The sequence below is a fragment of the Ambystoma mexicanum genome, chromosome 1p, assembly GCF_040938575.1.
Source record: "Ambystoma mexicanum isolate Mex_15411 chromosome 1p, UKY_AmexF1_1, whole genome shotgun sequence".
In the NCBI taxonomy this organism is placed as follows: Eukaryota; Metazoa; Chordata; class Amphibia; order Caudata; family Ambystomatidae; genus Ambystoma; species Ambystoma mexicanum.
In genome coordinates, this window is record NC_090921.1 from 1,370,921,452 (window position 1) to 1,370,938,675 (window position 17,224).

At 43.8% G+C, this 17,224-nt stretch overlaps 1 protein-coding gene across 2 annotated transcripts in view; it reads left to right on the plus strand.

Annotated features, from left to right (window-relative positions):
* Positions 1–2,947: 2,947 nt before the first annotated feature.
* The window catches only part of N4BP1 (NEDD4 binding protein 1), a 510,620-nt gene continuing 496,343 nt past the window's right edge, over positions 2,948–17,224 (plus strand). For both annotated transcript variants that reach the window (XM_069607045.1, XM_069607047.1), the window contains exon 1: positions 2,948–3,234. In XM_069607045.1, coding sequence (XP_069463146.1) covers positions 3,028–3,234 — 207 coding nt within the window. In that variant the 5' untranslated portion in view covers positions 2,948–3,027. The remainder of the gene's footprint in view (positions 3,235–17,224) is intronic.

Consider the following 17,224-nt stretch of genomic DNA (forward strand, 5'->3'; position numbering starts at 1 on the left):
ACACTCATTCCGGATAAGGGCTGCCACATCTGCAGCAGCTGTTGGCATGGGGGAAATGGTGATCAAGCTGATTGGGAGGTGGAAATCTGGTTGTTTCAAGAGGTATATCAGGCCCGATAAAATGTAAGGTTAAGTGTTTTCCTTCTTTATTCACCAGCGCCTGCTTGAAGAAGGAAGAGATCGGTGTGGGTGGTAGGACACTCTTTTGTGTCTAGAGCAGGGTCAAGCTGGACAGAGGAACAAGAAAAGCTGATGGTGGGTGAGTTCAGGATAGGTTGGCACGGTGTGCCGGGGATGAAATGGGCACAATTGCAGAAGCAAGTGCAGAGGTTGTTGAGCAATGAGCAAAAGCCAGACATACTGGTTATCCACTTAGGGGGTAACGACCTCACAAGCTTGGGGAGGGGGGCTCTGATGCGTGAAATGATGTTCTCATTACAGGAACTAGCAGGACAACTGGGGGAAACAGAAATTGTTTGGTCTGAAATCATCCCGAGGCCAGAATGGAGAGGTGCAGATAAGCACGCAGCAGTGGAAAAATCCAGGAAGAAGCTGAACTGCGCAATGGCAAAGTTCTGCAGGGGCTTTGGGCAGATCAGGCATGGGCTGATTAATCTGAAATCCCCAGAGTACTTTCACAAGTATTTCGGTGCTGGACTGCCCCTGGGCAGGACAAAGACTGATATGCAAATGGATATTTCCCATCTGTGAAAGGCACAGTGAGTAAAAGCAGTGGCTGCGAACTCTCAAGTGGTTAATAACCACTGAACAGGTTATCATGTCTGTTCTTGCGAGAGAGGGGCGCCCGCTACCTTTGTAAAACTATTTGTTAAGGAACCTGGGATTGGTAACCCTGGGTCTCCTGGGGGCAACCAGACGTGGTCTCCCTCTCACTGTGCTTAGAGAGGCATCAGCTTCACCTCACTGATGATCCCCAACAAGGGTGAAACACGTGTATGGGGTTGCTGGTGGTACTCTCGTTCAGATTGGAATTGCCATTGTATTTCGGTGCTGGACTGCCCCTGGGCAGGACAAAGACTGATATGCAAATGGATATTTCCCATCTGTGAAAGGCACAGTGAGTAAAAGCAGTGGCTGCGAACTCTCAAGTGGTTAATAACCACTGAACAGGTTATCATGTCTGTTCTTGCGAGAGAGGGGCGCCCGCTACCTTTGTAAAACTACTTTCACAAGGATGGGGTGCACTTGACCCCGTTGGGCATGGATCTATTCTTTTGGAATATCTGCACAAAAATCCTGGAAATGTAGGAGGAAGGGGGAGCCACGGCGGGCAGTAACCCACACGTGGCGTGGCGGTGTTTGGCCGGACAAACACATCAGACAGACTCCGGATGAGCCAGGGGAAAGCAAGAAGGGTCTTCACTCTTCTCAGACCCAGCACCCCTTGGGAGCCTAAGCGGCAGGGGCGTCTGGGAGGAACAACTAGGGCTCAGCTTCCCCCAAGGAAACGGCACTCTCCCCGCCCAGGAGCACCTGCAGCGGCAGGAGAGGCTCGGACGCAAAGGTTGGGAGAGTTGGGCCTATTCTGGACGCTTAGGGAAGGAAGGGGGAAGCAGGTTATTTTGGACACGGAGCAGTCGCCGCATCTCATGAATAATTATTTCTACAAATGTGTGCAGTGTGGTTTTGGTTTGCTGTTATTGTGGAATAAATCTGCAGCTCTTTATGCCAAAAAACAAACTGGTCTCATTCTACACTTTTCTGGGGGGAAAGGGAATGAGCTATGGATATGCATAGCTCTCAACCAGTTGTGTTGCAAAGGCGGGTGCAAACAACCGATTTTATTTTTGGCGGGTGAGAGGCCCATTGAAACGAATGGACGTGCAGGAGGGTTGGCGGGTGAGTCAGCTGTTTACAAGGCGGGTGACACCCGCCAAAAGCGTGTGAGTTGAGAGCTATGGCATACCTCTCAACCTTTTTTGATACCAAGGCGGGTGAAAACCCAGAAAGGCCATAAACATGAAAGTAGGACTGCCGTAAAAACATGAAACGGCAGTCCTACTTCTATGTCGCTGATCTTTTACGGGAGGGGGGTGGGGAGGAATGCTCCCAGGCACAATCCTCTCATTGGAGGAGAGCGCCAGGGAGGGGAAGGGGGAGGAAATGGGGGCATGAAAAGCATGACACTTGCTTTTCACGCCTCCATTCGCGCAGGAAGAGTCGCGCCGGGACCCGATTTCGGGATCTCGAAATCGGGTCCCTGCAAAAATATGAATCGTAGCTCTCACCTTTGCCAAGGCGGGTGAAACAGATGAGCTGGCGGGTGTGTAGATGCTTTGGCGGGTGACACCCGCCAAAAGCGGGTGAGTTGAGAGCTATGGCTATGGATATGTTAGATACGAATGGACAGATGCCAGGGTTATGAACATGGTCTTCACCCATAGAGCTTTGAAGTAGTGTCAAATCACTCTTTGTAACATAAATGTACTTAATATGGCTGGGAACTGCCTCCTTTTTCACCACAACCTCTTTACTCTTATTTCTCACCGATCTTCCGAGCATTTGAGTGTGGTTTCACTAACTGAAGAGACATATTGGCCAAAATTGTTTAAAAAATCGTTAACACAGCAATAGATGCTTTTGCGGCAGCAACATCTAGGAAAAGGGCCTTCATTTAGGCGATGAACATAAACATACAATAATGAAAATTAATTTCTGTTTCTATTGTATATTTTGTCCACTTCGTTTTAAGTACGAGTCAATAAGAAGGTATTTATATTGGCATGACTTAATGACTTTGGAGAGCGCAGTGCTTCTTGTGTTTCGCCCTGGCCGCAATATTGTCTAGAAACGGCCGCGTATGATTCTGGTGCTGTGTGCTTAAAAACATCTACAAAGAAAACGAAGGAGTTCGGCAGGGATTCACTTTATTATTTCCGCGTCACGTGCCCCGCGTCATCCGGTGACTTCACTGTGGGCGGAGTCGGGGTTTGAGGTTTGAAGTTGTTGTCACGCAGCGATCATGGCGCTGCGTGGCAGGCGCTGAATGCAGTGTACAGATATGCGATGGCAGCGTTCGAGACACAGGATGAGTTTACCGCCCCTGAAGCTCAAGTCGAGCAACTGGAGTCTCGGCGACATCATGTGCAGCAACTCTTCCAGGTCTCGCTTACCGTGCTGGGGTCGCAGGGCCCTCTCCAGCAAAGGTTCAACGGGGCCCAACGTATCTGGGTACATCTCCGGGGTACAGCCCAGGCGGTGCGTAAGGCAAAGGTGAGAAGGCAGGCTGACCTGGCCTGTGGACACTGTTCCAACAAATGGCCAGTCGTGAAAGGCCGAGCTAAGTTAAGAAATGACGGCTTGGGCAAGGGTGGGGGTGTTTCGGAGCAACTAGCAAAACGAAAATGAAAGTGGATGGGTGAGGAAGTTTGATTCACACAGGGCAGAAAGTTAAAGGTTATTAAGCTGTGGGCCCCGCTCCATGGAAGCTTGAGACCCTATCTGCGTCCCTCTCGGTTTACCCCAGAGGCTTTCATGTTTTTCGTACTTTGAGAATTGCTTTTAAATATGTGATGTAGCTCAAAGTTACAACAAGGGCCAGCCCAAGGAATTGCGGGTGCCAGGGCGGCATAAGATATGCGTACTTTGAGAATTACTCACAAGGGCTGGGGGCGGAGTTTGGAGTGAGCGGAGTTCCGAGAGGGCGGAGCCTGTAGTTGAACTAAGGAAATGTTTAAAAATGGTGCAATATCTGTCATGCTGCTTCTTTCCTAACGCCACACTGTACATCAGTTCCAGGGCACTGCTGCACCCAAAATGCTGTTGGTAATGCAGTGATTTTTATAACATTAAGGGATCCATAAACAGCTCTACAGTATAAGAATAGCAGGGTAGCTCAGCAGGTTGAGTGACCGTTGCTGAGAGGTTATATTAAAAACTGGTTGTTAATTGTATTACTTTTTGCAATTCCTTATGAAAAAGTGCTATAAAATGTGGTTAGTCAGGGCATGGGTTGGGGTGGTCGCTTTCATATATTCAGGGCTGGAGTATTTCTGTCCCTGCAGTGAAAATCAAAAGTTGGCACCCATGAACCCACAGTTTAATTTCCTAATAACTGCTGTCAGCAGAATAGACACATTTATTTGTTATTAAGCTGTTTGACAAGCATATCATTTTAACCCCCTCCTTTAGCACTGCTCGCCTTTCATAAACACCAGACTAACACTTGACTCGCCTACACAGGTGACCTACTTTTCCAGCCCTGCTGGGCTTTCAGAGTAGCAAGACTGGCATTTGAATTCCTAGCCCTTCTGGCCCTCCTTGTATAGTATCTATTAGACCTTGTGGTGTTTCGCGCTTTTGCAATGGACCATGAGTTACACCATTTTTTACAGTGAATTTGAAACTGTTTTGTATATGTACTGTTCAAATGAACTAGATAATGTTTACGAAGTTCTGTCTGTTTTTCAGTTAAAACAGGCTCCGAGTATGTATGGGCCTATTTGGCAAAACTTGTAATAACATTAATTATAATCTATCTTCCTCAAGGTGAGAACTTACAATGCAGCCGTGTTTGGGTTTGAGCTATTGGCACACACAAAATTGTTTCCGTCTGCCTTTTTATCCACTCTTTTCATTTCTAAATTGCACTACTTAGCCTCGAAAATAACACTCTACCATGAGATAATGGGTGTTTGTGTAAGTCTGAAGTGTGACTATCAATTATGAGAGACATCTACCAAGCAGAAATCCTCAGTACATGACTTTTTCTCTAATAGCATTCTGGCGCACCATGCGGTAATGATGTGTACATACATGAATTTTTGAGATTTCTTTCTCCTTTCGCTTTTATCAGTATACATTTTTCTTCATTATAGTGTACTTCCCAAATTATATTTTCATTTGGGGATATAATAATCCAGTTCCCAATAATATTGAGATAGAGCGACAAACATATAAGTCCACCATAGCCGTCACTCCGCTCCAACATGGCGCCTATTATCACTCATACTTACGAACACACTCGCGTGATCTACACGCTTTTGCGCGAGATCCTGTGCATACTCTTCCGGGTCATAACGGGCAGCGTTTCACAATACCAACACACGGCTATCGTACCGAAGAAGAAATCGTACCTATTCTCTTCTATTTTTACGCTCTACACCGAGGTAAGAAGCACAATTCCGTATATATGATACAGATATCTATATCGCACACCAGAATGTTATGCCGTGTTATAAAATGACAAATGACAGGCACCATCTATAAGAAACACAATTTGTGTTTTTACACAGGGCCTCTTTTGCAAGCAGCTACAGGCAACACTGACGGTACCAATTTTAGAATGTACTAGTTTACTTAACAGAAAACGGCTGCTTTAGTAAGTGTTTCCAAAATATTTAGTCTACCGCAAAGTAAACAACAAACAAATCAGTCCTTTACAAACACCCATATTTCTAGTGAAATAGCAATTAATGAATAGTAACCAACCGAGTCAATTGGATTTTTTTTCTCTAAAACAAAAAGTAATACTTTCTTCCTTTTTGTTGTGTTCTTCTCTTTTTTTCCCTTCTTTCTTTTGATTTTTTTTTTATCAGGCTTAACCTCACAATATCAACAGCAATACCTATTATGTGCAAGTCAGTAACCTTCTAAAGAATTATTTCCAACTTAAAACCCCCTAAAGATCCGTCTAATCACCAGACGGTGAAACACGTGTTGGGTTTACATTATGATGATATAGGTTCACAACAACCACACCAAACTGTGAAGAAACAGTACCTAAAATTGTACGCAAGAAAGCTTCTGAATGCAAGGAAGCTATCTCTGTGATGTAACAAGAGTCGTAACAATTGTGTCTATGTAACAAGATCATTGAACTGGGTTTAGACCAAGAGGATTTGGACTCGCAACAAATTATATCTGACTGTGAAGTAACAGCATCTATATTTGTATACAAACAAGTCTTTGAATATAAGGAAGCCAATACTGTGAAGCAACAGCATTCTTCAACAATTAGAATTTGAGTGACAACAACATTGAATTTGCAATTTGTATAATCAAAAGCTGTGATGCAACAGCTCTTAGTTTGAAATGGAGTTATCGAAATAAAACCAAGGCTAAGTAGTCAACTGGCTCAATTTCTTTTATTTTTTACAAGTTTCTGAAACCACAAAAGCAACTGAAGCAATAAAATTCATTGCAAAAGCGCGAAACACCACAAGGTCTAATAGATACTATACAAGTTTTGCTTCCCTTTGCAGTCTAAGGGTAATAGACTTTAGTTTCGCTGCCTTTCATATATCCCATTTGTACTCGGTGAGGAGCGCTGGAATCAGCCCGACTGTTTCAATTTTTATACCCCTTTTGGCCCTCCGCAGATAGTACCAGTGGGAGCACTGCACCCCTACAGTCCCCCCTCCAACCCCAACAACAAGGGAGCTGGTGCAGGGCCCAGAGCTGCAGGGGAGCATCAAAGGGCTCTTTGCCTCCAGCTCACGTCCATGCAAACCTAAGTATCAGACCGATAAATTTGCATCCTAGTGACTTGGGGTGGAGGCAAAGTGCCCATTATTTGCCATTGGTGAAGAGCAACATGTCCGGCTGCACACAATATGTAAACAGCAGGGGACTCAGTTGGTGTGTGTGTGTGTGTTTGTTCCTGTGAATGGAGTCCCCTGCTGTTCTTGTATTGTGTGTGTGCGGCCCGGCGTTGTGTTATTCTTTATTGGGCACAGGGAAACTTTTCTCCCTATCCCTCTGGTCACTGATTGACAATCAATTAATAAACATAGGGACATTGAGAAAAGGTTTTTTCGGTGCGCCCTAGCCCCTTCCCTCTGAGGGACAGGGCCTACCGAAAAGTCTCTAACAAGGCTTTGAGTGGGTTGTTGGCCACGGCTGAGGCAGAGGCAAGCCGGATCAGCCGGATCCCGAGATCCGGCTAGAGATATTGTTAGTCAAAGTTTGTATGCAGTACCCTCTGGGAACACTACAAACAACTATGACTACAGGTATAGGCAACCCAACCTTTGGTATAAGCTTGTACTACAGTTTTGGTAGTGTGTTGAGCAGCCAGGCTTATCTCAAGAGGGGAAATGTGAGCTGTAGTGGAGTTACACAAAGATTTACAGGTATTCAAATAAACTCTTACACTCAAGGTTTCTTGCTTAAAACATTTATCATTTATTTATCAGTCAATTATAAACCCTTCGTCAGAAGGTAGCAATAGACTAGTAACACACAAATATACTTCAGTACTGTTCACTCTGGATCAGACAAGGCCCTTTTGGGATGGCCCACAGACACAACCTACACCCACAGGTGACTTCAGTAACAAGGGTGCTGGTGACATTAATACCTTACTGTTGGCATACAGAATACTCTTTGAAAAGTAAGTAAAAGGCAAATGTTATTATATTTCAGTTAGCTCTTAGAAGAGTCATTAAATTCAATAGGCTAAGCCAAAGTCAATAGGCCAAAGTCTTTGTATAGGATGTAGCACTTCAGGTACGTAAATGGACAGGTCTTTGCACAAGTTCTTAGGAGTTTTTGAGAACAAGAAGAATACATGTAGGGCCACAAGCTGATTAGCCTTGTGAGTTGCAGAAGTTACAAGCACTTCCACAGTAAGAGGTAAGTTCTCTTAAGCTAGTTTTACAGTACCTTAGTGAAGAAGAAAAAGATGCAGCTGAAGACTTCTGTTCCTGTACAGCTCTGCAGATCTCGCTGTTCCTGGGCCTCAGTCGTGAGGGACAAGCGGGAGGACTTTGGGGGACAATAAGCGCGGTTCCTGACTGTTAAGGTGGACTTTCCTCACATCTGAGGTCCCGCACTCAACTGAGGGGGGTCCGGCTTGGTCAGTCTTGCTTCATGCGAGTCCGGAGGATCTTCCAAAAGCTTTCGGCCAGCTTACAAGCAACGCACACAATCTGGTGTCCCTCTCCCTGGCTCTACATTTTCCTGCAGCACTCTGAGAAAATGCAACCATCTCTTAGATGGGTGTCCAGGTGGCTTACTTGGGAGTTGATTGGTCCTACCAACTCAAAGGGAGAAGTCGTCCTTTGCAAGGCTTCTCTGTCGATGCGAACTTGGCGATTCGGACCTGCAGCAGGGCTTCTCCGGGCAAACCAACGGTCCAGGAGTTGCAGCAGCCGTCCTCTTCAAGCTCTTCTTCAGTTCATCCAGTGGTCGACTCTGCCTTCTCAAGCCAAGAGACTTGCCTTTTATTAAGTTCTCTACCATTCATTCCAGCCTAGCTGCCACTCAATCAGTAGCGTGACTGTCCTTGCCGGACAGTCAGCCAGCCAATCACCACAGCGTGCATTTGGGTCTCCTAGGAGGCTAAGCACAGGGAGTTTCGGGCACCTTCCTCACTTCCTGCCTATGCCAGACACTCTGGAGCCAGAGGCAGGTTTCACTCCTCAAGCCTGTCCAAGGTGAATGAACAAAGAGACCAAACCTGGTTTGGCGCGCAGAGAAAAACTTGAAGGACCTTTCCGCAAAGAAATGGCGAAAAAAGACCAGGACCCATTTTAACAAAAGGAGGCTCAGACGTCATCTTGAAAAACATGGCTCCCACGATTTAACGTTGCTGGAGCTGCGAACAGTTCGCGGTTGGGTTAAATCATGGTAGTTCATTGTAAAACCACTGCCACCAGTCATTCTGAGAGGAAGGGTAACATTTGATTGTTACATGAGTTACTAGACATAGGGATACTAAGTAACCCCTCCAGCACTCTAGTGTAAAATAGGGTGTGCTGGGTCTAGAAATTTACAGGGCTAAGAAGTCAATTTCACTCCACTGTTCTGGGAAACAGTAGTTGATCCCAGAGAAGGTATTTAAACCTTGGGAAATCTGAAAGACTTCCCTGTGTCACTGCACTGAAGGTGCTTTGTGATACCATTGTAAAAGATGATGCCTATGGAGTTGGTTGGACTCCCTAACCTAAAAAAAACAGTGTATATATAACATTGCATAAAATACATGAGAGAGTGGGGAAAAAGGGTCTCAATCTCTCCAGGTTAAAAAAATCCAGCGAAGTTGCTGGGGATCTCTAAGGTAGAGGGAAGTAGCACATTTTTGAGAATTCTCCCTAACAGATATGATGCTGGATCTTGGATCCGGCGAAAGCCGGGCATTGGCCAGCGCTGAATATGTGATCATATAGCAAGGGCTTTAAGTGGGGTAAGAAATTGCGGGGGGTGGGCGGGCCCTCATTTGGTGGTGTGGCTTGCGGGATGGGCGTGCCCTAAAAAAGTACATAAGCCATAGTAAGGTACGCAAACAAATTCTATAAATACATGCAAGCATTTATATATTTGTAATGCATGGAAGCATTTGTTTGTGTGCATACATTACTATGGTTTGTGTACTATGCAATCCATCTTTTATAAACATAGAAATATGTTACATATTTCTATGTTTATAAAAGATGGCTTGAAAAGTACACAAACCATAGTAAGGTACATACACAAATATATAACTATATATTTGTGTCCATACCTGATGGCAGGAATTTACAGTGACTGACGGTCTCACTCTCACTGACCTGACACTCTGACTCACCTGACAGTCCCGCGGCTCCTCCTCTGGGTCTCGCTCTGCCTAGCTGACAGTTCGATTTAGAAAGACAGCTCTGCGGCTCAGAGTGGTCTTTCTAAAGCGAGCTTTTATTTATTTGTTTTTAATCCATTTTCTTCATGTGTTGCCAAACAGTTCAATTCATATAGGTGTTTGCTCGGCATCAGTTGGCCTGGGGAGCCAAAAGTGAACCCTGCAGTGTAGACATGTCAAGGTTATGTTATTTTCTTGACAAAGGCACTATCCACTCAAAAACTGAACCTTTCTGTCCCCAACTCGTCGTTCTTCTCTCTTTGAACATTTATGCTTTTAACCGAACTAAGTCTGAGTGGAACTTGAGGCTACTCGGAGTGTATGATGGGCAGCTGGGCACGTGTGAATCTTGTAGCAAGTTGCAGTTATTTTACAGTTATCCTTTAAGAAATTACGTGGCATTTGAAACTCAAATTTAGAAATTTACTGCAAAAGGATATATTAGTCTGTTTACACGTAAGGACTGTTATTTATATTGCAATCATTTGCATGGAAAGACAGGCTGCAGAAAACTCCACCTGGGAACATTTGATATTACACAATGAAGTGTTTGTGCAGTCTTATAGCTGAGGTGTGTCTGAACTGCTAATGTTATTGGATCCAACGCTGTATGTTATGGCTAATCCTTGCCTATCACCAGCCTGGCATTCTATACCAGTTTCTTTAAACTGATGTTCGTTATGCATGCAGCATCTTCCAAAATGGGGTGGGGATTTTATTTCCTAAAACATTTTTATTAAAACGTATATCATTTTACAAATGCATGTCTCCCGTTATGGGTGAAAACTTGGCATATGCTGTGATTATTTAATTTAGGGGAATGTTGTAGGACTCTTGCAACAATTTCCTGGTGTGCGTTCTTTACTATGCCTGTACACAGTTTGTAGAGTAAGAAAAATGATATTGTTCTATGCTCACTTTCATTTTTAAGCCAGCCTTCCCTGATCTCTTTATCCTAGATTGTAAAGGGCGGGCCACAAACAGTTTTGGAAAATCCCTTCACTTAAAAGGCGAAGTCAAATGCAACTGCAAACATGCAGTCACAGATGTGAAAGAAATTTACAGTGGTGTCAGATGGATAATGCAACATGATGCTTTTTTTTAATTACTCATGGTGACCAGTTGCTTTGCTTACAATTTACTACATGTATCTATTGCTAATCTTGGGTCACTTGATTTAAGTATAACGTAAATATTTCAGTGGCTTTAGTTGCTATATAATACTACAAAAAAGAACACTGCAAAAATGTATCAAAAATAGACTTAACAAGCTATTACTCCCCTTCACTTTTTTTATCAGCGAGATGTTGGAGAAACGTGTGATGTTCTTCGTTTGGAGAAAAAGAAAGCATGAGAAGTACGTGTTTGTATGAACCCTAATTACTTTAGTCGGAGTATTAGCGCAGTGTGACTTTTTTGACCCGATCCAATTCTAATGGTGCATATTCACTATGCTACTCGTCTTTATATGCGTAATGAGGAATTGTACATGTCAAGCTAAGGTTTTCTGAACCGGGGAATGGACGAGTGGGTACTGTATGTAGATGATCTTGACCGACTGAAAAGATTGGGAGTGAATGAGTGTTGTGTGTGAGACTAGGTGCACAACTCGACAGGCAAGGGGAATTGGCACATTACAGTAGGCTCTGGTTACTGCTGTGTGTGGGTTTCAGTTGTGTAAATTGCATGGAGTGAGAACTGTTGACACTCGAACAGAGGTGGGCGCGACCGAGCAGCAAGAGGGAGGGGAGCTGAACTGAGAGGCTGTTGCAAGAGTGATTGCATCGCTAACACCGGTCTAGTTTCTGATAACCCTCATCTCATGAGCCACAACCCAAGGCTAGGTCGCTTTTGACTTTCTGGTCCCTTCAGATGGTTGTACTCGGTGCTCCAGAAAAGATTTTGAGGTGGGAGTATTTTACTCCCCATTTTTAAACTTTGAGAGTAAATGTGATTTTAAGAGTAAAAATGACTTTTTTCCTTTGCAAGAGAGTAAAATGTATGTGACATCCAGCCGACGTGTGCAAAAACTGTATGGAAAACATTACTATGTAGCAGCTTTCTGCATTGTGACAGAATACACCTTTCATTATTTCTCTAAGGTCTGGACATTTGATCTCTCCTCTATATATTTAAATGTTAAAATCACAAAAACCTAGCCAATTACATACTAAAGCAAACATGAATGGTATTGTGTGTTTTGAGGTTTGATAGCTTAATGCAAGTCCTCATTTCCTGGAGCTATTACTACCTAATGGTGTGGCAATGTTACGATACAACAGTGCACAGAGGCTCCATGCTAAATTCTAATCTAACGGTCAAATGGTTATTTATATAGCTCTGTACATAGAACATATTTATCACAATTATCACCAAACCAAAGTCGATACTCCTTTATCAACCACGAAAGAATTAAAGGCTGAGTTGGCCTTGCCGGATTCGAACCTGCAACCTACAGATAATGCACAGATTGCAGGAACAAGTGCTCAACCGGCTGAGCTATCTAATTGGCTAACATCCTTCAGAGGTTGGTTAACTGAGTATCGACTGAGGTATAATAATCACAGAACCTAGATGTTGGACGAACCATTTATGAAGCGCTACATAAAGTTAAATACCTATCTGGATTATCAGAGGGGCAGGTTTTGCTGAATTTCTATTTCAATTACCAATGTAACTTTAATTAGTTTGTTTTTGAACAGTGCTTGCACTTCCTGGAAAGTCCGTTTTTGGATGTTTTAATAAGAGTCTTGAAGATTTGAGAGGCTCGAACACCTGTGATTGGTGTAATGTCAATCACTCACCATTGAGCAAAGACTCTACTGCCACTGACCATTTATAGTAATGTAGCCCATTCACTGCAAGGTTGAATGGATGTAAACTATACTGTGTGTAGTCATCATTTTAATTGGAGTGTGAATTACATTGTTTATTTTGACATTTGTAACATGCACATAACCCAGAGGCATCTAGGCGCAAATCTTAAATTGGTTACGTGAGAGAAACTTCAGGTTTTACAATTACAGCTTGACATGTTACAGACTTAGAGTGCACGTTTACAGATATTCAAAAACAGAGTGCAGGTGAGCAGATAATAAAAACATGTATGATTGAACTTGAAGCCAGGCAATGATGGGTGTGTAGGTGTGCCTTCCGAACCTCATTGTGGTGATGGGTAGTTAATTGAGAGTGGACTGTCTAATCTAGGTCTCCTGAATCAATATTGGGAGTCTAGGCTGAAAAGTTTGGTTTTCAAGCATTTTCGGAAAGACCAGAGAGAGAGGTCGTTTCTTAGATGGGGTGGCAAGGTGTTCAACAGTTTGTCTGCTACTACAGAGAAGCTGGACCCCCCCAATCCCCGCACTCTCCCTGCTTTCCGTCTTTTATATCTGGGTGTAGCAACGAGGTTAGCGTATGAAGCTCGAGTAGGTCTGTTGTACTGAGTTTTGACAATTTGATTGGTGAGGTAAGCTGGTGCATTGTTGGCGAGACATTTGTGGGGGTGGGTAAGCATTTTGAATTTGATCCTGTCTTGGACAGAAAGCCAGTGAATAAGTAGTCTGGTTTAAAAGATGTGCTCATTCTTAGGTATGTTCAGTGCAGCTCTGATAGCATTCGTTTCTAGTACTAGATCCTGCAAATAAAGGTTACAATAGTCTACCCTCGAAAGGATCAGTGTTCTTGCTAAAGTGATGCTGTTATTAGTTGAGAGGAACTGTCTACTCAGTCTAGTAAATTTAGACGTATAGGCTGCCGATGAGACAATGGTGTTGACTTGCCTAGTAAGGGTGAGGGAAGAGTCATTGTAGACTCCCAAGGTTTTTATTTAGTTGGCGACATTGATAGTATTGCCATTGATATTGAAAGATTTGTATTATTTTGGGAGGTTATTTAGCTTTGTTTTGTTTCCTATTAAGATTAACTCTTGTCTTGCCATCATTGAGGCATAATTCATTTTGCACCATCCAAGCCTTGCGGTTGTCGGTGTCATAGCAACCTGTGATGGTTATGAGTATTTGCGTATCGTCTGCATAGTTGGTATATGTAATACCCATTTTGTCAAATAGTTACTTTTGTGAAGGCATTATACAAATTTGGTGAAACGCAGGAACCTTGCGGTACGCCGCATGTTACTGGGACTGGTGAGGCTGCTGATGAAGTAGAGAAGACTCTCATTGTGCGGTTGGACAAAAAGGATTCAATCCATTTGATGGCTTCAAGTGTACCGCAGTTTCTAGATGGTGGCATAGGATTTTGTGATTGACCAAATCAAAAGCTGCAGAGAGGTCTAGTAGGAGAAGGATGCAGAGATATCCTCTGTCTTTTGCCTTGTTGCGCTCTGAAACACTTGTGTATGAGTGCGATTATTAATACAATTTCAATTCAGTAGAGTCATCTCTGTTCCATGTCCAGGTCTAAACCCAGATTGTCTCCGTCCTAGAAGTGTGTTAATTTCCAAGAATTATTGGATCTGCAGGTATGCTGCACGGTCGACGATTTTAGTAAAAATTGGACTGTATTGATCGGTCGGAAATTGGTTGAGATGTTCGGGTCAAGGGTAGTTTGCTGTTTTTGTTTTTTGTTTTTTATTTTTTTAAATACCCATGCTTATCAGGTACTGAATTGGTGGCAAATGAACTGTTAATGATGGAGGTGATAAAAGGTGCTATTTCATTAGCACATTATGAACAAGGCAGGGCTTTTACATCTCAAAGGTTTTAGACCTTTGATGTTACTAGTTTCGGCTAGGGACACATGCTTGAGCGTGAATTTGTCGCGTGTGGTTCTGAGGCAGAGGTGTAGTTTGGGGGGCAAGGTCTAAGTTAAGGTGTGGATTTTTTTTTTTTTTTTCTTTGCATCAGGGTGATTTTTGTCTGGTAGGGCCTTTTGCACATTAGTGAACCATTGCTGTTCTTTGATGGAATGGTCAGTCGGGGTTGGTGATTCCAACTCATGGATAATGGCGAATAATTCTCTAGAATTTGATTGGGCCTTCTGAATTCTCTGATTATATGAGCCACTTTTGGCTTTGATGATGGCTTTATTGTAATTATTGGCTAGTGTCTGAAGGAGGGTTTTATCTACAGATGTTGGTGTTTTTAGCTAGTTGCTTTGTCCTTTTGGTCGCTCGCAAGGTTTTGTATTGTGGTTTAACTTTTTTGGCTTTCAATGGAGCAACATTTTCAATGGCTATTAGCAATGATTTTTTATACTGATTGACTAATAGAGACGGACCAGCATCTGGGTAAGTAGAGTTTGTTATTGATGATAAGAGAGGGAGCATGTTGTCACGGTTGATATTTTTTAAGCTTCTGGTTGGTGACGTAGAGTGGAGTATAGGAGGTTTAGTAGGTTTGGTTATTATAGTATTATGGTCAGACCATGGTGAAGGAGTGTTAGATAGGATGTCAGTGACACAGTGTCTGCGATCCAGTGTGCGTCCTTTCTCGTGGGTCGGTGAGCAGATGCAGTGAGAGAATCCTTGGGCTAGGAAGCCTTCATGGGTGTCTACAGGAATGTTCAGGCCGAGGTTAAAGTCACCTAGGAGGATGGCTTTGGATTGTGGTTTCATATTTAGGGCTAGGAGAGATATGTCGTCTTCGAAGGTGGCTAAAGGACCTGGAGGTCTATAGACAATGTGGATAGTGCAGGTACATGTGTGTGTAAGTTCAATTTTTAAGGTGATTACTTCACCCGAGGTGATAGGGAATTCTTCTGATATCAAAGGTGTTTTTAGCTAAGAGAGCTACTCCGCCTCCTTTAGCTGTAGTTCTGTCCTTCCTATAAATAGTGTATCCCTCTGGGATGGCTAGTGGTCGGGATGAGCCAGAGGCTGTATGGGGCCAAGTTTCTGTGACTGCCAGAATATCTAAATCATTAGCATTGATAAGCTCTGCAATGTCTAATGCGTGTGCTGTGATAGATCTTGCATTGATGAGGACACATTTCAGATGTAGTACAGAGTCTGTGTGGTCAGCTTTCTTGGTATTGGTATTGTGGTCCTTTAGGTTTTTTGAGTTATTTCCACTTGTGCGTAATGTTGGGTAGGCAGAAGTGGGCAGGGTCACCCTTGTAGGCGAAGGTGGACTATGGGATTGCTGAAGTGTAGTCAGCATTGCGACTGGTGTATTCAGAATCTGTGGTGTTTTGGGTGTTTGCGAGGTGGGTATGTGGATAGATAGCGCAGGGGTTATGGTGTACTTTTGGGTATGGTGAGGGCCAGTCCTTGATGATTTTTTTTTATAGGTCCAGATATCGGACGTGTGGAATGAGGGGGGTCTGAGACGGTGACACCTGGGGTCTCGCTGTTGTAATAATCTGATGTGTGAGGTTTGGTGCAGGGAAAGGGGAGGCTTTTGGTAAGAAAGGGGTAGGTGAGGGGGTGGTGGCAGGCACACCATAAACGGGCGAGGCCATTCCTTGCCATGATGAATGAACCTGATGAGCAAGGCTGGTCCGCAGCCATGCTTCGGCTTGGCACTGGGCAGAGATTTCAGTAAATTGGGCAAGGTGTACAATCTGAGTTTTCAGTACATTAGGTAAGGTGCAGCAACCAAATAATCAGCAAATTGGGCAAGGTGCAGCATTCAACAAATTGGGCAGGGTGCAACAACCAAATCAGCAAATTGGGCAGGGTGCAGCAACCAAATAATCAGAACATTGGGCAGGGTGCAACAACCAAATAAGCAAATTGGGCAAGGTGCAGCATTTAAGCATTCATCAAACTGGGCAAGGTGCTGCAAGCAAGATTGGAGCGCGTAGTCATAAGCGTACATCACATGGATATTTGCTCGTAGCAGGATAGTGGAAGGCTAGGGAGTGAGAGTGGTGTTCGTTAGATGAGGTGTGGCAATAGTAGTATGGCAGCAAGTAAGGAGAGTTAACAGATCGGGCGCTAGAATCGTAACATGTAGTTTTGACAAAATTAGTCCTTTTCAATTAGGAGTCAGTCAGCAGGTGCACGGTATGGGAGGGATAGTCTGCAGGCTCTCAATTGCAACGTAGTTTCCCATCTTATTAATTATACAATCCTAAAATTCTAGGAAAATATGTACAGTGCTTCTGTTTGCTCCATGAGCATCAGCACAGCTGAAGCTGAACGAAAAAGGAACCATTCCTTATATCACAGTGTGCAGTTTCTTTTTTTGAAAGGCTTCAGAGAAATGCATTCTGTTTCAGAGGTGGCCTTACCTTTGCACTGTCCTCGGCTCTCAACCTGTATGTAAATGTTCACGGAAAAATAATAAAGATTTTCATGCGTAAATAGGCCTGGTACGCACCTTATCTGGAGGCCTGGTTGTTCTTTCCCCTTTTTTCTTGGATATCTCTGGTCTCTCACCGCCTCTTACCTGTAGTGCAGCAAAGTGTCCTCCATCTTATCTGTCTCCTTATACCATAGCGCTGACACCCCCCATCAGGGCCCCCCCTACTCCAGTCATTAACCCCATCATGTCCACGTTCCATTCTCTGTGCCCCCCCCGCCCCTCGATCCCCAAATAAGAGGCAGGACCAGTTGGCTGAGTGTAAGTTGAAATTGCCACAGCAAACTTTACTTAAAATACATAAAGTCAAGCGTCATCTTACATGTTACATTTCTCGGATACGCCTCAGGATTCTGCGCTGAGCGTGACATCCTACCCCCCCCCC